This window comes from Chiloscyllium punctatum, chromosome 18 (assembly GCF_047496795.1).
Source record: "Chiloscyllium punctatum isolate Juve2018m chromosome 18, sChiPun1.3, whole genome shotgun sequence".
In the NCBI taxonomy this organism is placed as follows: Eukaryota; Metazoa; Chordata; class Chondrichthyes; order Orectolobiformes; family Hemiscylliidae; genus Chiloscyllium; species Chiloscyllium punctatum.
In genome coordinates, this window is record NC_092756.1 from 96,782,515 (window position 1) to 96,809,091 (window position 26,577).

The 26,577-nt window shown below is 48.2% G+C and overlaps 1 protein-coding gene across 2 annotated transcripts in view; it reads right to left on the reverse strand.

Moving 5' to 3' along the window:
* Positions 1-26,577, reverse strand: part of LOC140489378 (chaperone Ric-8A) — a 38,365-nt gene that overhangs the window by 6,083 nt on the left and 5,705 nt on the right. Inside the window, exons 2-11 of one of the 2 annotated variants that reach the window (XM_072588869.1) lie at positions 22,002-22,049; positions 21,530-21,547; positions 18,556-18,648; positions 13,286-13,915; positions 11,657-11,751; positions 7,904-8,054; positions 5,993-6,088; positions 3,601-3,745; positions 1,468-1,612; positions 1,218-1,337 (exon numbers count right to left, since the gene is read on the reverse strand). In XM_072588869.1, coding sequence (XP_072444970.1) covers positions 1,218-1,337; positions 1,468-1,612; positions 3,601-3,745; positions 5,993-6,088; positions 7,904-8,054; positions 11,657-11,751; positions 13,286-13,915; positions 18,556-18,648; positions 21,530-21,547; positions 22,002-22,049 — 1,541 coding nt within the window. The remainder of the gene's footprint in view (positions 1-1,217; positions 1,338-1,467; positions 1,613-3,600; positions 3,746-5,992; positions 6,089-7,903; positions 8,055-11,656; positions 11,752-13,285; positions 13,916-18,555; positions 18,649-21,529; positions 21,548-22,001; positions 22,050-26,577) is intronic. The other variant, XM_072588870.1, reaches the window with a different exon arrangement.

Consider the following 26,577-nt stretch of genomic DNA (forward strand, 5'->3'; position numbering starts at 1 on the left):
CCAGTTCACCTCCCCAGCCTCAACTCTACTTTAGGAGAGAAATTCTATATTCACTCTCCCTTTGGTGGGTAACAGTCACTGGGTGAGGCGAAAGCAGATGGGGGTTGGGGAGAGTGATGGGGTCAATGGGATTTCCTGGCACTTTGTGAGATTGCCCCATCTAGGTCTTCCCACCACAGGCTGGGGGGGGGGAGGGGGGGGTGGCAGGGTGGGAAACCAGGATTCAGACTGGGCTTGGGCAAAAAGAGGGAGGGTCAGTAGTTTGGTTGGGAAGTATCTGGAATGTGGGGTCCAGAAATAAGGAATAGTGGGTAAAGGGGAAGGGGTAGATTGGGGAAGGTGGAAAGGATCAGGAATTGAGGAAAGGGTCAGGAATAGGCAGAGTGGAACATGGAAGGGCTTAGGAATAATTGGAGGGGGAATGAGGGATAGAGGTCTGAAATTGAGATAGGGATTGGAAATGGGGGTGGGGGCAGGAATGGGGATGTGGAAAGAATGGGAATGGGGAAGAAGTTCGGAAGATGGGAGAGGAATAATGGAGGGAACAGTGAAAGAGTAAGGATGAGGGGATGTGGTCATGAGTGGGAGTTAGGGGCCAGAAATGGGGAAGGGGTTCGGAATGGTGAAGTGGAATGGGCTGTGTCAGGAATGGGGGAGAAAGGTCAGGAATGGGGGTGGAGGAACATGGAAGAGGTCAGGAATGACTCATAAATGGGAAAAGGGATTGGGAAAGAGTTCAGGATTGAGGGAGGAACAATGGGGAAAGGTTGAGAGTAGGGAGTTGAAAATGTAGGAGGGAGACTAGGAAGCAGATTGGGATTGGGGATTGGGTTTGGTTGTTGGGTAATGGGCAGTGGGATTGGGGAAGTGATTGGGATTGGGGAATGGGGGGAATGTGGAGTGGAAAGGGATTGGAATTGGGGAATGGAGAGAATGTGGAGAGGAAAGGGATTGGGATTGGGGTAGGGGAATGGGGAAGGGAAATGGGAAGGTGGAATGGGAAAGGGATTGGGAATGGGGATAATTAGGAATGGGGAATGAGGGAAGCGAAATGGGAAAGGGGGGAGTCGGGAAGGGAGAAATGGGCAAGGGGGAATATGAAAGGGATTGAGAATGGGGAAGGGGAATAAGGAATGGGGAGGGTGGGGAATGGGGATATGGGAAATTAGGATTGGGGAGGATGCCCTGTGTTAGAGACACGGCTGTAGGGAACGTACCGGGATAGTCTGTCGAACATGCTGACGAGCTTCATTGCCTCATATTCCTTCTGTTCATCTGTCATCCCATCCATGGGGTTCGGCAACTTCTCCTCGACTCGCCCTGTCACTGGGTTTATACTGGGGAGGGGTGGGGGGTGGGGAGAGGGTGTGCAGGGGGTGGAGGGAAGAAGGTGATGAATGAGTTGTGTTTAAACAGACAGACCCACCTCCATTCTCCAGCCCTGCCCCCGGCCCTGAGCTTGCTTACTTTGGTTTGGCCTCTTTATATTCCTCTGTGTCAGTGTCCTCCTCCTCGGAATATTTTCCATCTCCTTTACCTCCCCCCAGGAGTCCACGAGCGGCCAGCAATCCCGCTGCATTCCCGTACCCCGTGTATTTCACAAAACGGGAAACTGCGGAGGCAAAGGGAACAGAGTGACAACGAGTGATGGAGAGAGAGAGAGAGATAGAAAGGGAGGGAGTCGGAGAAGGAGGGAGAAAGGGAGAGAGGGAGAAAGGGAGGGAGAGAGAGGGAGGGAGAAAGGGAGAGAGGGAGAAAGGGAGGGAAATAGAGAAGGAGAAAGGGAAGGAGAGGGAGGGAGAAGAAGATGATAGGGAGGGGGAGAGGAGAGGGAGAGGGAGAGGGAGGAAGAGGGAGGGAGAGGGAGAGAGAGGGAGGGAGAGGGAGAGGGAGAAGAAGGGAGAGAGAGGGAAAGAGGGAGGGAGGGAGAGAGGGAGGGAGAGGGAAAGGGAGGGAAAGGAGAGAGGATGGGGAGAAAGAGAGGGAGAAGAAGGGGGTGCAAGAAGAAAGGCAGAGAGAGGGAGGAAGAGGGAGAGGAGGAGGGAGAGAGAGGGGGGAGAGAAAGGGATTGGGGTGAACAGGGAGGGCTGGAGAGAGGGGGAGGGGGAGGGAAGAGGGGCGAAGAGTGGGGAGATGGGGGAGAGCGAGCAGGAGAGAGGCAGGGAGAAAGGGAGGGAGGGAGAGAATGGGTGGAAGGAGAGGGAGAGAGGGAGTGGCAGGGAAGGAGGAAAAGAGGTGGAGAGAGGCAGGGAGAGAGAGGGAGATAGAGAGAGGAGTGAGGGGGATGGGGGGGTGGTCAGAGTGGGGATCGAGCAGGGGAGAGAGGCAGCGGACAGGCAGAGAGGGAGAGACAGGTTCCCCCCAAACCCCACCCAGCAGCTTTAACTGCCCCCCTCCCCCATTCCATGGGCGGTTTAGGTCAAGGGGGGATTTGGTGCACCATTGAGGCTGCTCCTTGGCTCCTCCTAGTGTCAGATTAGGGAGTAGCAGGTTGTTCAGGTGCTCATCCGAGAACAGAGAACAGGACAGCACAGGAACAGGCCCTTCAGCCCACCATGTCTGTGCTGACCATGATGCCATTCTAAATTAATCCAATCTGCCAGCATTATTCTTCCTACGTCCCCTCTAACTTCTCGTATCCCTAAAAGGAACAGAAGTCAATGTGAATGCACTCAGACCAGTGTCCGGATAGGGAATTAGATTAGGAAGTGGTGAATTTATGGAATTCACTGCCACAGAAGTATGTGGAGGCCAGGTCATTGAGTATATTTAAGACTGAGATAGATAGGTTCTTGGGTATAAAGGGGATCAAGGGTTATAGGGAGAAAATGGGAGAATGAGGTTGGGAAACATCAGCCGCGATTGAATGGCAGGGCGGACTTGATGGGCTGAATGGCCTAATTTCTGCTCCTATGTCTTATGGTCTTACAGACAAAGAAAGAGGATTAGATAAGGAAGTGCTAAGGAGGTGGATCACCCAGAGCGGAAAGGAAGAAAAGTCTTGCATTGCTATAGCACCCTCTCACAAAGTCAGGACGTCCAAAGTGAGAAGTGTTTGACAGCCAACACAGTATTTTAGGAATGGGATCCCTGTTGGAACGTGTGAAATATGGCAGCCAATTTGTGCACAGCAAGATGCCACAAGCAGCGATGTGGTAATAGGCAGACTACGCGGGTCACTGATGTGCAGAATGTCAGAGCTCCCCGACTCCTCTTCAAAACTGCAGGATGTTTCACCACCTTCCGAGGATTGCACGCGCTGCCTTCCAGGAGGCAGTGCCTCGGGCAGTGCAGCACCTCCAACCTCCACCCTCCACCCTCCAACCTACTCCTCAAACTCAAGGTCAGGTCTCTGGGGGCAGGCGGGGAGTAGGGGAGGGCATGGAATCGAACCTGCAACCCACAGGAACGAGCGAGTAACGGACTAAAATCGCCAATTTGGATCCGTCAGGATTGGGAGCCTATGTCTGTGCTGCTATTTAAAGAGTCAAACCCCTGTGTTGGGTGGGTGCGGGTTTGGCGATGGGGAGCGGGGAGTTCTGGAGTGAAACTTTAGCACCCCCCCCCCACCCCCACCCTTCCATCGCCATGGTTACCCACCATTCTCCTTGCACAGCACAAACAGGAATTCAGCCGCACAGTGCTTCACATCTGTGTTGACGTGTGTCATCAGGCGTACCAGCTTGTTCCGCAAAGCTTCCCCCACTTCTGGGCGATTCGTAACGTCCCTGAGAGGGGGCAGCACCTGCAGGCAACAGGGTGGGGGGAATAGGGGGGAACAGAAACCCAGTCAGGCCGGGGTCGCTGTTGAAGCCTCCTGCCCCTTGCTTTACCCCTCAGCTGCCCTGCCTGTGGTACCCACGTCCTACGTTCTCGAAATCACACCTCGATGCTCCAACTGCAGGGGTGCACCCAGCTCTCTCTAGACCCTTCCTGAAGAAGGCCTCCAGCCCAAAACGTCAATTCTCTTGCTCCTCAGATGCTGCCTGACCTGCTGTGCTTTTCCAGCAACACACTCTCAACTCCGATCTCCAGCATCTGCAGATCTCACTGTCTCTCTAGGTGTGGTGCTGGAAAAGCACAGCAGGTCAGACAGCATCCAAGGAGCAGGAGAGTCTACATTTCGGCCCGAAACTTTGCCTTTCCTGCTTCTCGGATGCCATCTGATCTGCTGTGCTTTTCCATCTTCTCATCTCTTGACTCTGCTTCCAGCACCTTGTTTACTGTCTCCATCCGTCTCTAGACACCCCCTCCTCCCACCACAGTCACAATATAGAACAGAAATATACCCATAACCGAGATGATGGATTATCTATTTCTGAAAGATCTATCACGCAGTTTTCGTAATAAATGCCATTATTGATATATAGCAAAACAAAACTAAGTAATAATTGGTTACCAGACACAGTTGGCAATTTGGAATCATAAATGTTTATCCTGATGAAAATCCCCAAAACATACACATAAATACACTGTAGGAGAAGAGGGGGAAAGAAAATAAATTCTCTGCTGAGATTGGCTTTCGGAAATATACATACTTTGACTAATGCGTTAATCTTAAGAGGATAAATCACAGAACACCTACAGTGCAGAAAGAGGATGTTCGGCCCATCAAGTCTGCACTGACCCTCCGAAGAGCATCCCACCCAGACCCACCCCCCTACCCTATTCCTATAACCCCACATTTTGCTTGGCTAATCCACCTAACCTACACATCTCATGCCAGTCCACCTAACCTGCACACCTTTGGACTGTGAGAGAAAATCAGGGTCCTGGGGAGGAGGGAGGGAACCTATACAGACACGGGGAGAATGTATGAACTCCACACAGACGGTCACCCAAGGGTGAAATCGAATCCAGGTCCATGGTGGTGTGAGGCAGCAGTGCTAACCACTGAGCCACCCATGATAGAATACGCTGGAGCCTGTTGCTCTGATATCCTGAGACATGTGCTCAAAATCACTGACCATGCCAGGCTGTCTTGCTTCTCCAGGGAATACAATCTTGAGATGTTCTTTCAGTCGCTCTTTTGAAAGAACAAGTTGGTTTCACCCTGAACTGATGTAGAGAGTTTTCTTTTCAGAAGTGAGAGGAGTCAGCTGGGCAGCAGGTTCTGAGCAGGCTTTCCTCCAACCTAGCTGGGGGAAACCAGAACCGCTCCAATGCAGACCCAGCAGGGATGCACCAAAAAGCAAACAGTTATCATCAGCCTTGTGATTTCTAGGAATTCTTGTTTTAAAGACCCTCCAACGCCCACAGAGATGTTTCAATGGCTTGCAGACAATAAGGATTGGAGATGACCTTGAAAGAGACCACTCCAGGTCTGCCCGCAAAACTCAAAATAAATTCCTCTCTTCCACAATTCTTTGAAACCCAAGGCCTCCAAGCAATATGGCTCAGTGGTTAGCGCTGCTATCTCACATTGCCAGGGGCCTGAGTTTGATTCCAGCCTCAGGTATTTGTCTGTGTGAAGTTTGCACATTCTCCCTGCGTCTGCATGGGTTTCCTCCCACAGTCCAAAGATGCGCAGGTTAGGTGGATTGGCCACAGGAAATGTAGGAACAGGGGATGGGATGCTTTTTAGAGGGTTGGTGTGTACCCATTGGGCCGAATGGCCTGCTTCCATACTGAATGAGCATTAAATATAAAGCGTCTCCATAGCACTCACGTTCAAATGCCCTCTTTACCTCTGTACCAACTTCAAGCACCATTCCATCACCCCCGAGATCTCTGCATTCCTCCAATTTCACCCGTTTGCATTTCCTCACTGCACCCTTGCTCCTGCTGCTTGGATCCCATGGCCCAGAATACTTTCCCTAAACCTCTCACTCGCACTCTCCCATCCCTTCAACTGCTCCTTAAATATCGGTTTTTTGACCGAACATACGGTCATCAGGTGTCTGGTGTCAAATGCTGTATGAAGAGAGCCATTTTTTGTGACGTGAAAGGTGCTACATGAATGCAGGTGCTTGTTGTTGCGAGTCATCCTTACCCTGGCACGCAGGAACTTGCGAGTCTCTCGGTGGTAACGGGAGCTCTCTGTCAGGAGGTTGAGGACTGGAGTCAGAGATTCCCTCAGCTTCAGACCCTAGAGGGACACATCATTTAAATGGGTTAGACTCCAGCGATGGGAGTCACTATGGTCAGTGCCTCAGCAACCAGGGGATGGGGGTGGGGGGGGGGGGTCACCAGTCACTTGTGACAAGAGGGAGCAACACGCAAGGGCAAAACGATAATACCAATGGACTAGTAATTCAGCGGTCATAGAGTCATACGGCACAGAAACAGACCCTTCGGCCCAAACCAGTCCATGCTGAACATAATCCCAAACTAAACTAGTCCCACCTGCCTGTTCCTGGCCCATATCCCTCCAAACATTTCCTTTTCATGTACTTATCTAAGTGTCTTTTGAATATTGTAACTGTACCCACATCCACCACTCCCTCAGGAAGTTCATTCCACACATAAACTACTCTCTGTGTAAAAATATTTGCCCCTCACGCCCCCTCTTCCTCCTCTCACCTTAAAAATATGCTCCCTAGTTTTCGAATCCCCCACCCTTGGGAAAATATCCTTGTCATTCACCTTATCTATGTCCTTCATGATTTTATAAACCTCAATAAGGTCACCCCTCAGCCACTTACGCTCCAGTGAAAAAAGTCCCAGCCTTTACCGTCCATTTTTATATCCCAAACCTTCCATTCTTGGCAATATCCTGGTAATCTTTTCCGAACCCTCTCCAATTCTCCTTCCTGTGACAGGGCAACCAGAACTGGATACAGTACTCCAGTACTCCATAAAAGGCCTCACCAATGTCCTGTACAACCTCAGAATGATGTCCCAACTCCTGTAATTAAGGGTCTGAGCAATGAAGGCAAGTGTGCTGAATGCCTTCTTAACCACCCTGTCTATATGTGACACAAACTTCAAACAATTATGTACCTGAACCCTGAGGTCTCTCTGTTCTACAACACTACCCAGGGCCCTACCACTATGTGCAGGAGCAGATGTTGGACTGGGCTGGACAAAGTCAGAAGTCACACAGCACCAGGTTATTGTCCAACAGGTTTATTTACAGTCACAAGTTTTTGGAGCTCTGCTCCTTGATCAGATGAAGTTCCTGCCTTACTCTCTATTGTATATGTTGTGCCCTTGTTTGTATTACCAAAGTGCAATACCCCACATTTATCCAAATTAAACTCCATCTGCCACCCCTTAGCCCATTGACCCAATTGTTCAAGAACCTTCTTCACTGTCCACTATACCCCCAATCTGGTATCATCTGCAAACATCCCAACCATGCCTCGTATACTCTCATCCAAATCATTTATAGAAATGAAAATCAAAAGAGGACCCAGAACCAATCCCTGAGGAACTCCAGTCCGAAAAACAACCTTCACCACCCTCCGCCTCCTGCTGTGAAACCAATTTTTGTGTCCACTTGGCAAGCTGACCCTGAATCCCATGTGATCTGCCTTTACTAATTAGTCTACCATGCAGAACTTTGTCAAAGGTTTTACACAAGCCCAAGGAAAAAATGTCCACTGCTATGCCCTCATGGTTACTTCCTCAAAAAAAACTCAGTCAAGTTTGTGAGACATGATTCCCCTCGCACAAAACCACACTGACTATCCCTAATCATTCTTTGCCTCTCTAAATGCATTTATATCCTACCTTTCAAAAATCACTACTAACAACTTACCTAGCAATCACCGATTGTCATTAAAAATGTCCAGTTCGCTAATGTCCTTTAGGGGAGGAAATATGCCTTCTTTCACCAGTCTGGCCTATGTATGACTCCAGACACAAATACAGGCTAAGGGCAATTAGGGATGGGAAACATGTGCTGGCCCAGTCAGCGATGCCTGCCCCGTGACAGAATTCAGAGAAATAAAGCTGTTACCCTGTCCAATCTCCTGTTCATGAAGTCTAGCAGAGCCTCCACTGTGTCCATGTTCATCCCCATGTATTCCACAGATCCCGGTTCCACCTTTGGCATGAGGAGCACATCCAAACACATCAACGGAAGGTTGACCAAGACATTGACTGTGTGGCTGAGGAGAGACTGGGAGGTCAGGACAAAATCTCAAGACCCAGTGAGACCACCACACACTCCTCTCCACTTCTAACAATCTCGCGTTCCAATTGGGAACTGGAGGACTCATCTACCCCCTGAGGAGGATTTAACAAACCCCACAGGACCAATCTGAAGAGAGGACCAGATGAGAGCCTCACCCCTGGTATTTTAAACTAATATTTATCCTTTACTAAGCTCCAGTGCGGAGGAGATGGTGGTGTAGTGGTAATGTTACTGGAACCACAAACAATATCTCAAACATGTCACCTTGCTATAGGAAGGATGCTACTAAGCTGGAAAGAGGGCAGAATAAAATTTACAAGGACGTTGCCAGGACTTAAGTTAGAGGGAGAGGTTGGATAAGCTTGGACCTTTATCTTTAGAGCGTAGGAGACTGAGGGGGGACCTTATAGAGGTGTATAAGTTCATGAGAGGCATGGATAGTGTGAATGTACTCAGTCATTTTCCCAGGGTTGGGGAATTGAGGACTAGAGGGCATCAGTTTAAAGTTAAAGGGGAAAGAATAAAAGGGAAACCGGAGGGGCAACTGTTTTACACAGAGGGTAGTACGCATATGGAATGATCTCCCAGCGGAAGTGGTCGAGGCGGGTACATTAACAACATTTAAAAGGCATTTGGGACAAATACGTGGATCGGAAAGGTTTAGAAGGATGTGGGCCAAGTGCAGGGAAGTGGGGCTAGGTGTGGCTGGACGTTTTGGTCAGCATGGACCATTTTGGGCTGAAGGGCCTGTCTCTGTGCTGTGGGACTCCATGACTCTATGACTCTATGTATTTGGGGGTGTGGGTTCAAATTCTATCGTGGGCTGATGTGGGAAATCTGATCTCAATTAAAAATCTGAAGCTGGAAAATGAGCCCAACAGTGATTATTGTTCTGTAAGCCCATTTGATTCCATAATGCCCTTCAGGGAAGGAAATCTGCTGTTCCTACCCGAACCGGCCTACATGTGACTCCACACCCATAAAACAATATGGTTGGCTCATAACTACCCTCTGGCTAATTAGGGATGGTCCCAGTCAATGACGCTTCTATCCCATGAATGAATCAAAAACAAAATTGAGACCACACAGGTCTTTATCACATTTATATTTATGGGATCTTGCTGTGCACAGAACTCCTGCACTTGCAGTGGCACTTCAGTGGTCATAGAGGATTTTGGGATATCCTGAGATTGTAAAGGGTGCTACAGAAATACAAATTCATTCTGAATTCCACTTGGAGAGTCATAGTCATAGAGTCATGCAGCATGGAAACAGACCCTTTGGCCTAACCAGTCCATGCTGAACATAATCCCAAACTAAACTGGTCCCACCTGCCTTCTCCCAGACCATATCCCTCCAAACTTTTCCTATTCATGTATTTATCCAAATGTCCTTTAAATATTGTAACTGTACCCGCATCCCCACTTCCTCAGGAATTTCATTCCGCACACGGACCATCCCGTGTGTAAAATATTTGCCCCTCATGTCTTTTTAAAATCTCTCTCCTCTCACCTTAAAAATATGCTGCCTAGCCTTGAAATCCCCCACCCGAGGGAAAAGACAACTATGATTAACCGTATCTATACCCCTCATGATTTTATAATCTTCTATAAGATCATCTCTCAACCTCCAAGTCCCAGTCTATCCAGTTTCTCCTCATAACTCAAAGCCTTCATTCCCAGTAACATCCCGGTAAATCTCTTCTGAACTCTCTCCAGCTTAACAGTATCCTTCCTATAACAGGATGACCAGAACTGGACTTGTCAGTTTCCAGTCAGTCCCAAATCTAAGTACTCAGCGATAATCAGAACTCACCTGGCTACGGTCCTTCACCCAGCTTGGAAATGAGGTAAAGGTCGCTACTAGTCCCTTTCCATCTATTGCACTCCCAGCAAAATACCCAACACCTTATTGCAGTGTTGAGGAATAAGAATCAGTGGAAGATAGAAGCAAATTTGCTCAGCTCAATGGTGATGCCCTTCCAAGTCAAATAGCAAAATGTCAAAAGTACTTCATTAGCTGCATCCAAAAAGCAGTCCTCTCCATGGGAGGGTGAAGATCGAGGGAGCACTGCTTTAAGGTAAAGGGTTAAATAAGTAAAGGGGCTTTACATCAGAACATAAGAACGAGGAGCAGGAGTGCCCATCGAGCCTGCTCCGCCATTCAATAAGATCATGGCTGGTTTTTATTGTGGACTCAGCTCCACTTACCCACCCTCTCACAGTATCCCTTAATTCCTTTATTGTTCAAAAAAAAATCTACCTTAGCTTGAAAACGGTTTACTGAAGGAGCTTCAACTACCTCCCTGGGCAAGGGATTCCACAGATTTATAACCCTCTGGGTGACTCGGGGTAAAGTATTTCCCTTGGGTTATTGGGGGTCAGCCATTTAACTGCTCAAGGGGGTGGTGCAAGCAGAAAGGAAGAGAAAGTGCCCACAGGACCATCAGGATAAGGTGGCAGAACAGGACTGGAGGAAATTTTATTGAATTAATTCACGGGACGTGGCCATTAATTCCCACTTGGGATGGTAGGGGTGAGCTGCCTTCTTGAACCACTGCAGTCCATGTGCTGTAGGCAAACCCACAATGTCCTTAATAGTAGATTCCCTACAGTGTGGAAACAGGCCCTTTGGCCCAACAAGTCCACACTGACCCTCCAAAGAGTAACCCACCCAGACCCATTCCTCACCTTATATTTACCCTTGACCACTAATGCGCTAACACCATGGGCAATTTAGCTTGGCCAATGCACCTATCTGAGCATCTTTAGATTGTGGGAGGAAACCAGACCACCCGGACAGACACAGGGAGAATGTGCAAACTCCACACGGACAGTCACCCGAGGCTGGGATCGAACCCAGATCCCTGGTGCTGTGAGGCAGTAGTGCTAACCACTGTGCCACCGTACCACCCCGACAGAGGAAGCCCCAGGATTATGACCCAGTGACAATGAAGGAACAGCGATACATTTCCAAGTCAGGATGGGGAGTGGCTCGGAGGGGAATTGGTTGTGTTCCCATGTATCTGCTTGTTATAGAGTCATTCAGCACAGGAACAGACCCTTCGGCCCAACTCGTCCATGCTGACCAACTTTCCCAAACTGAACTAGCCGCATTTGCCTGTGTTTGGCCCACAGCCCTCTAACCCTCCATGTACCTATCTAAATGTCTTTTAACTGTTGTAACTGTACCCTCATCCATTACTTCCTCTGGTGGTTCATTCCACATACAGCCACCTTCTGTGTGAAAGAAATTGCCCCTCTGGTCCCTTCTAAATATTTCTCCTCCGACTTTCTCTTGCAGAGTACCAGCACAGGCACCAAGGGCCGAAAGGCCTCCTTCTGTACTGTGAGAATTCTATGACTGAACAAAATGCAACTCTTTCTTTACATCGGCCTTCACAAACAGGCACCAGTGGAAGACACTGCTGAGAAACTGGAATCCCTGGGACACAGCCTGAATCCTCTTGAAGTGAGAGAAGGAGAGAAAGACAAACCCATTACAAAGGCGTCCTTACAAGAAAATAGAGCACAAGCCAGGAGGAAATACCAGACCCGAGATGCTGACCATTCTTACCCGTGAAATTCCTGTGTCCACTCCTTGCTGTCGCTGTCAGTCAGCAGGCAGTAGCGCAGAATGGCTGCCAGGTGGCGGTAGAGAGCAGCATCCTCCTGTTGGTGGACAGTAGACATGTCAAAGGCTGGGCCCACCAGCTCTCCCTCTCAGTGCCAAGCACACGGACATGTTAACGAGTGCAACACAAGTCAAGAAATAGGGAAGGCCATCAGCATTCCACCCCCCCTCCCCACCCCACTTCCATCAGTCAATGAGGTCATGGCTACTCCTTAACTCTATGGTTTCTGCCTTCCCCCATGACTCTGGACTCCCTGGTCAATGGAAAATCCGTCTACTTCCAATAACGCGACCTGTCCCTATCACTGGGGAAGGGGATTCGCCAGACCCTTGGAGGAGAAATTCCTTCGCGGTTCCATCTTAAATGGGGGAGCCCTCATCTTGAAGCTGAGCTTCACCTCAACCCCTCCCCCAGTTCCCAGCTCGAGACTATTCAGAGGGGCCCAATGTCCTCCCAGCATCCACCCTGTCAGGTTAAGGGTGGTGACACGCTGTTAACGTCCTCGTGTGCTACTGTACTGTCACCTTGATAACAACAGGAGAATTCTCCCTGGTCCCCTGGACAGTATCTAACCCTTGACCAGACAATGTTAGGGGGGGGATTTATCTAGCCAGTTAATCCGTGGCTGCCTGTGGGATCTTTCTGTGTGCAAATGCACTGCAGCCCACCTTACATGGTAACAATGACCCTCCCCAAACTGCAACCCCCCCCACCACCTACCCCACCTCCGCCATCTGGTCAGGAGTACCTCGCTGGCTGGTGAAATGCTTTGGGACCACTTGAAGTTGCGAAAAGGTGCTGCATAAATGCAGGTCTCTCGTTTTAATCTGCCTCCCTCCACCCTCTCCTTTTCTACTGAGTAATCTGTAATTAGGAGGTGACCAATGTCAATTGTCGGAATAAAAAATCCCATCTGGATCCTCTTTAGTGAAGGAAATCTGTCAACTTTACCCAGTCTGGCCTACATGTGACTCCAGACCCACAGCGATGTGGTTGTCTCTTAATTACCATCTAGGCAACTTGGGATGGGGAATAAATGCTGGCCCAGTCAGAGATGCCAACAGCCCATCAATGAATTTGAAAAATAAAACTCAGGTTTAATTCCAGCCTTGGGTGACTGTCTGTGTTGAGTTTGCGTGTTCTCCCTGTGTCTGCGTGGGTTTCCTCCGGGTGCTCATGTTTCCTCCCACAGTCCAAAGATGTGCCATGCTAAATTGCCCGTAGTGCTCGGTGCATCAGTCAGAGGGAAATGGGTCTGGGTGGATTACTCTTTGGAGGGTCTGTGTGGACTTGTTGGGCCGAAGGGCCAGTTTCCACACTGTCGGGAATCTAATCCAATCTGGTTCACTATTGTCTGTTGAGGGAAGGGAATCTTCAATCCTTACCTGGTCTGGCCTACACCTGACTCCAGGTCCACAGCAATGGGGTTGACTCTTAGCTGCACTCTGGGTAATCAATCTTGCCTGGTGAGCGACACCCCCATGCTGCTTTGCTGTTGCTCCCCTTTAAGGCCCCTTTCCGTACGTCCCCATTTCCCATACCCCCCCCTTGCACGATAAAGGGATCCTTGCCTCATCCACTTGCTGTTTGCTGGTCTCGAATGTGATGTTGAAGAGGATCTTGAGGATCTCCATGGCACGCTCGGTCACATCGCGTGGGAGGGGTTCCCCGGAGCGTGAGGTGGCCACCTCGTGCACATCCAACCACCGCAGGCCCAGGGTGGTCTCTAGGGCATCTGCCAACAAGGCCACACCGTGGAACTGGTGGGCCAGCTGCCTGCGGATGTCCAACCGCAGGGCGGTCAGCAGGAAGGTCAGCCGCAGCTCGTAGAAGCGGGTGATGCCGCCGCGGCCACTCTCTGGTGCCCCACCGTCTGCCTTCAGGCAACGGGCCAAGCCGCCGATCAGCCGCACCTCCTCAGCCGCCATGCCCTGGGCCTCCTCGCTGTTGTAGACCGTGTTGCACAGGCACTTGAGGGCCTCGCAGGCCACCTCGCCGTCGGAAGCTTCCGGAAGGAGGCCGCCCTCCTCCGTGGCCTCCAGTCCGGCCAGCCGGGCCAGCAGGCGCATCGAGTCGGTGCGGACGAAGGGCGCCAGGCTGTGCTTGTCCCGCGACAGGATGCGAATCGCCTCCAGGATCACCAGCCGGCAGCAGGGCTGAAGGTCCCAGCTCAGCGAATCGATCAGCAGCTCCCCGATTTTCTGAAACGGAACCAAATGCCGGTTAGGATGACAACTGGAAAACGCCACACCGTTACCAAGAAAGTAGGAGCAGGAGGAGGCCATTCAGCCCCTGCAGCCTGCTCTACCATTCTCTACAATCATGGCTGATCATCCGATTCAGTCCCCTGTTCCCACTTTCTCCTCTGATCCCTTTAGCCCTAAGAGCTATATCTAACTCCTTCTTGAAAATATTCAATGTTTTGGCCTCAAACGCTTTCTGTGACAGGGAATTCCCCAGGCTCCCCCCTCTCTGGGTGAAGACATTTCTCCTCAGCTCAGTCCCAGTGACCTACCCTGTATCCTTCGACTGTGTCCACCTTGTTCTGGATCGGGAGCATCCATCCTGTCTAATTCTGTTAGAAATTTGAAGGCTTTTATGAGACTCCACCTTTATTCTTCTACACCCCCGTGGATAAAGTCCTAACCGGTCCAGTCTCTCTTCCTCCATCTGTCCTGCTACCCCAGGATTCAGTCTGGTAAACCTTGGCCGCACTCCCTCCATCACCAGGACATCCTTCCTCAGATAAAGAGACTGAACTGCACACAATACTCCAGGTGTGGCCTCACCAAGGCCTGTACAACCACAGCAAGGATTCCCAGCCCCTCTACTCAAGTCCTCCTTTCAGAAAACATTGACAAAAGGTATTCCTTCTTTTCCCAGCTGCAGTCGGCCGGTTCCTTGCCGCGGCGGTACGTGGGAACACACAGCAGGCTGTCCCTTTCTGCAGTAACACATGCAGTTGGTGAGAACTAGGAGCAGTTAGCCATTTAACCCCTCAGCCTGCTCCCCCATTCTATACGATTGTGGCTGATCTCATCTCAGCTTCAACTCCAGTCTCCTGCCTGCTCTCCGTAACCCTTCGACCTGTAACTAATTAAAAATCTATCCATCTCCTCCTTAAATTCACTCAGTGTCCAATTCCATCAATTCTACAGACTTTGAGAGAAGTAATTTCTCCACATCTCTGGGTTAAATCGGCCAGTCCTTTTCCTAAAACTGTGACCATCTGTTCTAGATTTCCCCACAAAGTAACATACTCTCTATGTCCACTCTGTCAATCCCCCTTTTACATCTTACAGACCTCAAATGGATCTCCTCTTATTCTCCTACGCTCAAGAGGTTTAAGGATGTGATTGCGTTAGAGAGGGTGTAGAGGAGATTTACCAGGATGCTGCTTGGAGGACCTGAGTTATGAGGAACTTTTGGATAGGCTGGGGTTTGAAATAACTCCACAGAGGCCGCTATTGTGTGACCAAGTCACCCTTTAGTTATACACGAAGAGTCCTTGACACAGATCCAGCTCCCTCAGAGTCAGCTCTCAGAGTGAACAGAACCCCGGCACTCCTGTTTATTCTTTTTCTTTTTTTTGGCAATGGTCTTCTGGTTTTTATTTGTTTACTTGTTTTTATTAACCCCCACACTATTGCCTAACTGCGGTAGTGCTTATTTTTTTCCCCAGCCCCCATGGTGTGTGTGTGCAGGTGTGAGACACAGTGAGAGACACAAAGTGCACGAATCTTTATTCAATTTCCACTCCTGTTTGTATCTGTCAGCCAGGGCTCCCTGATTGGACCAGATTAACAGCCCCAATCAGGGAACTCATATTCTATGAGATCTACCTGGTTGACCTCGTTTCAATCACTCCAGGATTATTTTCCTTTGAGCAGGGAAGATTAAGGAGGGATCTGATGGAGGTGTATAAGGCAATGAGGGGCATTGACAGGGTGGACAGGAAAGAACATTAGTAGAGGGGTCAACCCCCAGGGGCAAATATCTAAGGTATGAAGCAGGGGGCTGACAGGAGAATTGAGGAGGTTTTTTTCTCACCCAGAACGTGGGCGGAATCTACAATGGCATTACCTGAAAGGCTGTGGGTTTGAGTCAGAAAATCTCGTAACATTAAAACCGTATTTAGATATTCACCTGCACTGCCATAACCTTCAGGGCTTTGGGTCAAGAGCAGGAAAAAGGGATTAGGATACACGAGCAGGGAGGTTATGCTGCTACTGTACAAAATGGTTGGTCAGACCACAGCTGGAGTACTGTAGGAAGGATGTGACTGCACTGGAGAGAGTGCAGAGGAGATTTACCAGGATCTGAAACAAAAACAGAGATTGTTGGAGAAACTCAGCAGGTCTGGCAGCATCTGTGGAGAGAAAGCAGAGTCAACATTTCGGGTCCAGTGACCTGTCACAAAGCTGGTCCCTCTTTTCTAAAAGCTCTTCCTTTTGTCAAGGAGACTGTGTCCTTGGTTTTTCCCAGTAGGGTCGTGAACAACTCCCGTTTCTGATTAGACTGGTTTGGTACAGAGATGAATGGATATTGAGAGGCCCTTTGTTTATATGTAAACTGATGAGACTTCAGGCCAAAGTGGTCATGTTTTAGAAGTGACCTGTATAAAGAAAGGGGAGTGGTCAGCTCTCTAGCTGAGCAGTTCAGCCCAAAACTAGTTAGGAATCCAACAGTGAGCTGTGGAGAAAGAGGTTGCTAAACTCTCCATTGTTCTGCCTTTCTAACTTCAACTTGTAAGGATTTGTTCCATTTTGTTACTGGTTTTTAAGGAAGTGTGCGTATTCGGACTGTTGTGTATATTCGGAACAGCATAATTAAGTCTAGTTTGGATAGACTTAGTTCTGCAGGAGTTCTTTATTCTGTTCATTGTGTTTCTTTGCGAAATTTTGTGAATAAATTTCTGTCTGTTTTAAAACCTGGTAGTCAGCCTGGCTAACTTACTCCGGGTAATTTTCTACACTTATTGGAACAAATTGCAAAGTTATGGTCTGGGCTGCCTGCTCAAGAATGTTTTGAATGGTCTGGCCTAGTCCATAACAGACCCTACCTCAGAGCAGTTCACCCAGACATTTCCCACATTACTGTGGCACCTTCTTCCTGCACATCGTAGCCTGGAGCTACAGAATACAGGCCCCAACTCCTTCCCCATCACAGGGGTCTCTCCCACTCTCCCCACCTTCCACTACAGGTATTGGACAGATTGATGAGTTGATATTTAACCTGTTTGGCTATATTATGAACACACTTGGCTTCAGAGTCCTGGAGTGGACTTGAAAACCTGGTGCTTCTGTCTCAGAGGCAGGGGCACTATCCACTGCACCACCAGACATCTTTGGTATATGCTGCATATTGTGATGTTCCTCAACTCTTTCAGTCTTCCTCTTGTTGCCAATAATGGCAGTGGCAGGCTGCTCCCCACTGATGTATGTGGCTTGCTCTGCTTTGTTTATATTCATTTGTGGGGCGTGGGCATCTCTGGCTGGGGCAGCCTTTATTTTGCCCATCCCTAGTTGCTCCTTGAGAAGGTGGGGTTGAGCTGCCTTCTTGAACCGCTGCAGTCCGTGTGCTGTAGGTAAACCCACAATGCCCTTAGGGAGGGAATCCCAGGATTTTAGGGAAGTGATTTGGATGAGAATACAGAGGCATGGTTAGTAGGTTTGTGGATGACACCAAAGCTGGTGGACAGTGAAGAAGATGATCCAAGATTGAACAGAACCCTGATCAGCTGGGCCAAAGAATGGCAGATGGAATTTAATGCAGTTAAATACAAGCTGTTGCATTTTTGTCAGCCAAACCAGGGCAGGACTTACACAGTCAATGGAAGGGCCCTGGGGAGTGTTGTCAAAAGGACAGATCTCGGGATGCAGGTACATAGTTCCTTGACAGAGATGCCACAGGATGGTAAAGAAAATGTTTGGCATGCTTGCCTTAGTCAGTCACAGCGTTGAATACAGGAATCGGGACGTCACATTATGGCTACACAAGACATTGGTATGGCAGCATTTGGAGTACTGTCTACAATTCTGGTCACCATCAATCGGGACAATGTCATTATACTGGAGAGGGTGCAAAACAGATTTACAAGGATGTTAGCGAGGCTGGAGGGTCTGAGTTATAAGGAGAGGCTGGATGGGCTGGGACTTTTTTCCCTGGAGCTAGGAGGCTGAGGGGTGGTCTTACAGAGGCTTATAAAACCATCAGGGGCATGGATCGGGTGATTAGCCAAGGTCTTTTTCCCGGGATAGGGGAGTGCAACACCAGAGGGGCATAGGTTTAAGGTGAGAGGGAAAGATTTTAAAGGGACCTGACGGGCAATTTTTCATGCAGAGGGTGGTTTGTATGTGGAATGAACTGCCAAAGGAAGTGTTGGACGCAGGGGCAGTTACAACATTTAAAAGACATTTAGACAGGGACTTGGATAGGAAAGGTTTAGAGGGATATGGGCCAACTGCAGACAAATGGGATAAATTCAGTTTGGGAAGCCTGATAAGGGCCTGTTTCAGTGTTGCATGACTCTATTTTGACCACCTGGTGTGTAGGTTCAAGTCACACTTACTTCAGAGGTGTGTAACAACATCTCTGATCAGGTTGATTAGAAAGAAACTATCAACCAGTTCAAGGTGGGATCATAGCTGATCTGTAATGGCTCCACTCACTGAGCTTGGCTCCATACCCCTTTGTACGTACACGCAAGGATAAGGAGCATGGCTTAATAACAGAGCAGAGGATCAGACAGTGCACGTTATTGTAAATGACTCTATGGGAGATAAACTGCCAAAAAGGCCAATCCCAGCCCTGCCTCCGAATGAAGAGTCCTGCCTCTTACCTCTCTCAGCTTCACCTCAGGATCATCCGAATGGTCAGAATCAGAGTCGGAATCCGAGTTGGAAAAGTGCTCTTTGCGTTTCATTTTCCTGAACTATGTCCCAGAAAGACAATGGAAGCAGATGATATGATTGATAAAGAAACAGTGGAGCAGACAGAACAAACATACACTGTTTCTGAATCTGGCATTCCCTTTGGGGGAGGTGGGGGAGAGGGTGTGTGTCTGTGTGTGAGAGAGAGAGAGAGAGAGAGAGAGAATGTGTGTGTGCGTCTGTGTGAATGTGTGTCTCTGTAAGTGTGTGTGTGTGTGTGAGAGAATGTGTGTGTCTCTGTGAATGTATGCGTGTGAGGGAGCATGTGTGTGTATGTGGGTGTGTGTGAGAATGTGGGTGTCTCTGTAAGTGTGTCCATGAGAGAATGTGTGTCTCTGTGTGTGTGTGTGCGTGAGAGAGAATGTGTGTGTGTGTGTGAGACAGAGAGAATATGTGCGTCTGTGAGTGTGTGTGAGAGAGAATGTGTGTGTCAATGTGAGAGAGTGAGAAAATGTGTGTGTGTGTGAATGTGTGGGTGTGTGTTTGTGTACGTGTGTGTCTGTGAGAGTGAGAGAATGTGTGTGTATATGTGTGTGTGAGAGAAAATATGTGTGCATGTTTGTGTATGTGAGAGAGAATGTGTGTGTATGTGTGTTTGTGAGACAGAGAATGTGTGTGTATATGTGTGTGTGAGAGAGAGAATGTGTGTGTGTATGTGTGTTTGTGAGACAGAGAATGTGTGTGTATATGTGTGTGTGTGAGAGAGAATGTGTGTGTATGTGTGTGTGTGAGACAGAGAATGTGTGTGTATATGTGTGTGTGAGAGAGAGAATGTGTGTGTATGTGTGTGTGTGAGACAGAGAATGTGTGTGTATATGTGTGTGTGAGAGAGAGAATGTGTGTGTATGTGTGTGTGTGAGACAGAGAATGTGTGTGTATGTGTGTGTGTGTTTTTGTGTGCATGTTTGTGTGTGTGGTGAGGGGGAGTTGAGGTGGGTGACAGAGTGGGGCTGAGGGGAGGGAGTACAAATTGAAAGAATAATCTAAACATAAAGTGTAATATTTGAAGTAAATATTGGACCCTGTAAAATGATTTCCAGAATCCGCAGGACTTGTTTTTTTTAAAAGAGTCTGGAGCTCTGTATTCTCTACGACAGGGAGCACAATGTCTCTCTGAAGCAGGGCTACCCATAGTAGGAGCAAGCAGCTCACGTGAGGGCCATAAGACAGAATGGATGCCGTGGAGCTGTAATGAGCACATCCCTCTTTACGAAGAGGAGATTCCCACAGATCCAGGAGCCCATCTTCCTCTCGCAGGGCTCCCAACCCTACACCCTACCTGGTGGGGCTCCCATCAATATCCAAATCCAAAAATGGGGTTAGAGTGAGAAAAAGGCTTGAGAAGTGCTGGGCTATAGTGAGCTAGTATTTGGACCCTGACCCCCGTGTTGGTCCAGTACAGTCAACCACACAGTGGCCAGCAATGTTAAATCAAGCTGGGCATTCCCAAAAGTCTTCTTGTGTTGAATTAGCTAATGATTAGCAGTGGGTTCTACTCTTGCAGCTGACGAAGAAGATTTTGCATTTGACACCAATTCAGAGGCTTAAACCCGAATAATCCTGTGAGACACTCCTGAGCAGTGCTGAGGGTGGTGTGATATTAAACCCAAACTCTCTCCAGCAGTTGTAAAAGACCCCGAGATACCACTCCAAAGAGAAGCAGAGAGTCCATTCCCAATGTTGGGGTCAATATTTCACCTAGGCAAAACTGAGGACTGCAGATGCTGGAGAATAGAGTTGAGAGTGTGGTGCTGGAAAAGCACAGCAGGTCAGGCAGCATCCGAGGAGCAGGAGAATTAATGTTTTGGGCAAAAGCCCTTCATCAGGAACACACATTCTCTCTCACACACACATGCGCGCACACACACACACACACATTCTCTCACACACATATACGCACACACAGACACACGCGTTCTCATACATATACAGATTCACATTCTTACATACACACACTCACAGAGACAGACACATTCTCTCATATATATATATATATATATATATACACACACATACATATTTACACAGACAGACACACATGCACAGAGAAATACTCTGCCTCTCTTACACACACATTCTCTTACACACAGATTCGCACACATACAGACACACATGCACACACAGACACACACATTCTCACACACTGACAGAGACACACACATACACACACACATTCCTGATGAAGGGTTTTTACCCGAAACATCTATTCTCCTGCTCCTCAGATGCTGCCTGACCTGCTGTGCTTTTCCAACAACACACTCTTGAGTATTTTACCCTCAGCTGTACTATTATCTGGTCATTATCGGTGTTGGTGGGATCTTGCTGTGTACATTTGCTATCTAGTTTCCTACATTAGTGGAATGACTACATCTCAGAAAAGTAGTTTGTTGTCTATACAGCATTTTAGGTGTCCTGAGATTGTGAGAAGTGAGAACCATAAGCCCTTTTCGAATATATTGGAGCAAAACATCAGAATATTGGCAATGCATTGGATGAAATATAAAGCAACTTACTGGGAGCAAGCTATCTGATCAGCAGAGTCACAACAGCAGAGAGCAATAAGCAAGGAAGACATGGGAAAGGCAATCCCAAGGTTGGCTGGATTGCTATGAGAAAGGAAGGAGCAATAAAAGGCTACATTTTGCAATTTGTCATGCTGAAAGAACTGAGGACTAAACTACAGGAGGGATTCCTTTAATAAAAACAAAAAGTGACCAAACTCAGCTCTGAAGAGAGTTGTTTCGGACTCAATGAAATATTAACTCTTTTTTTCTCTTCCCACCGATGCTGCCAGACCTGCTGAGTTTCTCCAGCACTTTCTGTTTTTATTTCATAACTTCAGCTATTCACGGTAGTTTGCTTTTATTTGAGAGAATTCTTTACCTCTTCCAGTTTCTCACGCTGCCGACGTAACAGTTGAGGGGGAGGGGGGGAAGATGCAAAAGTTAAATTTAAAGACATATCATTGACTCACAGTGAAAACTGTAGTGAAAACTCACACACAGACTGCTGCCCGGCTGGGTAGAAGATTGGATAGTTAGACATTTTGAACCTTCTTTCTAATAGCTCCCAGGATGTTGTCCTGTCTGACTTGCGACCCCTGGAGGTCTTAGGGAGCAATAGGTAACATTTCTGTCTCTAAGTCATGGAGTCATACAGCACGGATATGACCCTTTGGTCCAACCAGGCAGTGTTGATCATAACCCCAAACTGACGAAGGGGCTGTGCTCCAAAAGCTTGTGATTTCAAATAAACCTGTTGAACTATAACCTGGTCTCGGGTGACATCTGACTTTATACACTAACAGATCTCAAATATAATGCTGAGCTGCCAAAACCCGTCGAATTTCACTTACCTTTCTCTTCTCTCGCTCCTCTGCATTGAAAAAGAAGCTCTGAGCATACTAATATGTAAAAGAGAAACACAAAGACAAAAATATCATGCAGTGAGAAAATTGCATTTATAGAGTCATAGAGATGTACAGCATGGAAACAGACCCTTCGGTCCAACCCGTCCATGCCAACCAGATATCCCAACCCAATCTAGTCCCATCTCCCAGCACCCGGCCCATATCCCTCTAAACCCTTCCTATTCATATAGCCATCCAAATGCCTCTTAGATATTGCAAATGTACCAGCCTCCACCACATCCTCTGACACCAGTGTGTACTTGTTTTTACTGAGCCATTTTATAGATAGGGGATCTTTTCTAAGGCTCAACCACATTAGGTGCTGAGAAGAGGGAGTATGTGGTCGCTGTTGTAATGCCACAAACCCAGCAGTCAAGTTGTGCACAGTAAGATCCCACAAGCCATGGTGAAATTACAGTTGGATAATTTGCTCTTCATGAAGGTGCTGAGTGATTAGTACTGCTGCCTCACAGTACCAGACACCCTGGGCTCGATTCCACTTTTGGGTGACTGTTTTTGTACAGTTGGCATGATCTCCATATGTCTGCAGTTACCTCCCACTGTCCAAAGATGTGCAGTTAGGATGGATTGGCCATGGGAAATTGCCCCTTAGTGTCCGCAGTTGTGAAGGTTAGGTGGATTAGCCATGAGATAGGGAGGTTGATGGGTCTGGATGGGATGGTCTTTGGAGGGTTGGTGCAGACTCGATGGGCCAAATAGCCTGCTCCCACACTGTAAGGATTGCATGACACGGATACATTTTAGCCCAGGATATAAAGGAGACCACATCTGCCCTGCTGCAACATAGGATCTTTTCCCAGCTGTGCAGAGAAACAGAGTCCCATCTTTGAGACTATACGATGGCATCCCTTTCAATTCAGCAGGACAATACAGATGGGGCTGAACAGTGGCAAGTGGAATCGATCCTGAGAAGTGCCAAATGATGTATTTTGGGGGGCTAACAAGGTGAGGGAGTACACGGTGAACAGTAGGATCTTAGGGAGTACAGAGGGAGTGAATGTCTATAGATCCTTAAAGGCAGCTGGAACATGTCAATAAGAGGGTTACAAAGGCATAGGGGACCTTGCTTTTTGGATATCCAGGTCTTGAATACAAGAGCTGAGAGTTTGTGGTGGAGCTATACGTAATGATGATGAAGGATTCTTTCCTGATGAAGGGCGAAATGTTGACTCTCCTGCTCCTCGATGCTGCCTGACCTGCTGTGCTTTTCCAGCAACACACTCTCGACTCTGTATGTGATGTTACTGAGGCCACTGCTGGAGCACTGTGTACAGTTCTAGTTACCACACTATAGGAAGGATGGGACTGTGTCAGAGATGGTTTCGGAGTATGTTCCCTGGGCTGGAACGATTCAGCGATGAAGATAGACAGGATAGGTTACGGTTGTTTTCCTGTAGGTAGAGAAGGCTGTGGAGTTGGGGGAGAGGGGTTGTGGATTTATTAAGTGAGTACAGAATTATGAGGGATGGAGTTAGATGAAACATTTCCCCTCAGTTTGGGGAAACAAAGGGGCACGGTTTTAAAGAGAAACAGAAATCACTGGAAAAGCTCAGCAGGTCTGGCAGCATTTGTGGAGAGAGAAACAGAGTTAACATTTCAGGTTGAGTGACCCTTCCTGTTCTGCGGAAGGCTCTCTGGACCCAAAACGTTAACTCTGATTTCTCTCCACAGATACTGTCAGACCTGGTGAGCTTTTCCAGCAATTTCAGTTTCCTGTTTCTGATTTACAGCATCCACAGTTCTTGCGGCACAGTTTTAAGGTGTGGATCAGGAGGTTTAGAGGAAATTTGAAGAAAAAAATCATTGTAAACCAAAGAGTTGTGGATATCTGGAACTCACTGCCTGAAAGTGTGAACAGGCAGAAACTGTAATGACATACTGACGGGCAATTGCTGGAGAATGGGATTGATTTTGTTCATTCACACGATGAGGGTATCGCTGGCTAGGCAGCATTTATTCCTCATCTCTGATGAAGGGCATTTGCCCAAAACGCCAATTCTCCTGATTCTCAGATGCTGCACTTTTCCAGAGTCACACGCTCGACTCTAATCTCCATCCTCACTTTCACCTCAGCAGCATTTATTGCCCAGAGGGTAGTTAAGAGACAACCCTATTGCTGTGGGCCTGGAGTCACATGTAGACCAGACAAGGATGGCAGTTTCCTTCCCTAAAGGGCAATAGTGAAGCAGATGGGTTTTTCCCAACTATCGATTCATGGTTATTATTAGACTCTTCATTCCAGTTTTTCCCTCTCCACTGAATTCAAATTCCATCATCACAACAGGATTCGAACCCTGGTCCCTAGAACATTACCTGAGTCTCTGGATTAACAAGTCCAATGATAATACCAGCAGGCCATTGCCTCCCTGTCTGAATAGCTAGATGCTTGATGACCAGTGCAGACACGATGGGCTGAAGGGTCTCTTTCCGTTCAGCAGGGCTGGACTTTCTGCAGGGCTGGAGTGTCAGTCTAGGACAGTGACTGAAGTATTGTAAGAATGAGTCGAGAGTGTGATGCTGGAAAAGCACAGCAGGTCAGGCAGCATCCGAGGAGCAGGAGAATCGACGTTTAGGGCAAAAGCCTTTCATCAGGAAAGCCCTATTGTAAGAGCCCAATCCCATTAAAAATCATGATTGGAAAATGTGCTGTAATTATCCTTTCAAATTTCTGAAAAATCTGGATTGGTGGAAGATCGGGAATACCGGGATTTGGGAATGCTAGAATCACAGCTCATTGTGACACACTGTGAGCTACATCCCACAGTGTGACACTCCATCACCCAGGCAACACAGACTCCCTCACCCAACCTCCTTAACACCTCACCCCCGCCTCCATTAAAATACACCATTACACTCCTCTTCACTACAACACAAGTGGTGTCACTCGATTTAAATGTAATTACTATAGCAACAGAGTGCGCTGTCTGGCAGCCAGAAAAGTGCTCAGAGATAATGGCTGAGGGATGATTTTTATTGGTCACTTGCATGGGTTTATAAATCCCTCACCAATTACGCATTTTGACAGAACAAATTCAGTGAAAACAGAGAAACTGGCCAAGTGCATTTAGCTTCTGAACCTCTGTGCATGCACTTTGCAACAAAAGCCAGCTTTTATATAAAAATATTGAAGGCTGAAAGGTAGAAATACTGGCTGGAGTCATTTTGTTCAATCCCCTGCACTCCTACCATTTTGTAACTGATGGCCATTTTATCCCCATCCAGTTTGGAGTTGAATTTCCCACCCTGGGGAGGGGGGCTGGAGCAGTGTTCCATGGGGATAGGCCTGTGCCTGGTTTCCAGTTCACACAGCGGCCTTGGGAGATCCTTAACTCCCACTCCTGAACCACAATGCACCGGGCTACCCTCTGAAATGGCCTGGAGAGCCAATCGACTCAAGGGCAGCTATAGGGCAATAAGTGCTGGCCTTGCCGACATATGTACAAAGAATGAAGGAATAAACAGCAGCAAAAATAACAAATGCTGGAGATCACAGCAGATCAGGCAGCATTCTTGGAGAGAGAGCGGGCTAACGTTTCAAGTCGAGATGACGCTTCATGAGAGCTGAAGTGATGTGTGGAGGGGGCAGCATTTACACTATAGTTTGGGAGTAGTGGGGGTGCAGGGTGCCGATGGAGAAAAGATGTTGATCATTCAAATGAAGCAATCGGAATGTGAGAATGGCAGAAGAATCGTGTGTCTAGCTGCCAGACTGGGAAGGACAGACAGTCCCCTGCGATGGGGGTGATGGGAGAGAAGGACACGGTGACAGAGAATACAACAAGATAAAAGCAAGGGAAAAAAGTGGGAATGGGTTCACAATTTAAAGGGGTTGATCTCCATGTTAAGTCCAGAAAGCTGTAAAATGCCTGGTCTGAAGATGAGATGCTCACCCTCCAGTTAGTGCTGTGATTCACTGGGGCACTGCAGCATGCCAAGGGCACATACCATGGGCATGACGGCAGGATGCTGTGTAAAATGACTGGCTATGGGAAGGTGCAGTGGAGTTGGGGGTGTGTGATTGGCGTTGGGTGGAATGGACTAGTGTGTTCTGGAGCGAACGATCCCTGCGACAGGGGGGGTGAGGAGGAGATGTGGCGTTCTGCTGGAGTTATCCAAAATGGTGGAGAATGATCGTTTGAATGGGGAGGCTGGGTGGGAGAGAAAGTGAGGATAAGGGGTATTCGATCAGGCTGGTGTGAGTGATGGGAAGGGTCAAGAGTGGAAGAATAGGGTCACAGGTCAAATGCAGTTGATGGCCCTGTCACCCACAGTGGGTGGGACACCATGGTCAAGGAAGAAAGGAGCCATGTTAGCAACACTGTTTTGGAAGGTGGCATAATCAGAACAGATGTGATGGAGACGAAGGAACTGGGAGAATGGAATAAAAAAACACTGCCCTGTCAGACATGGCCTTTTTTATCAAAGGCTGCCCTGGTTGCTTTGTGTTCCAGCCATCTACCAGGATAGGGGAGGTGGGGGGGAGCATTTCTGATAGGGACCT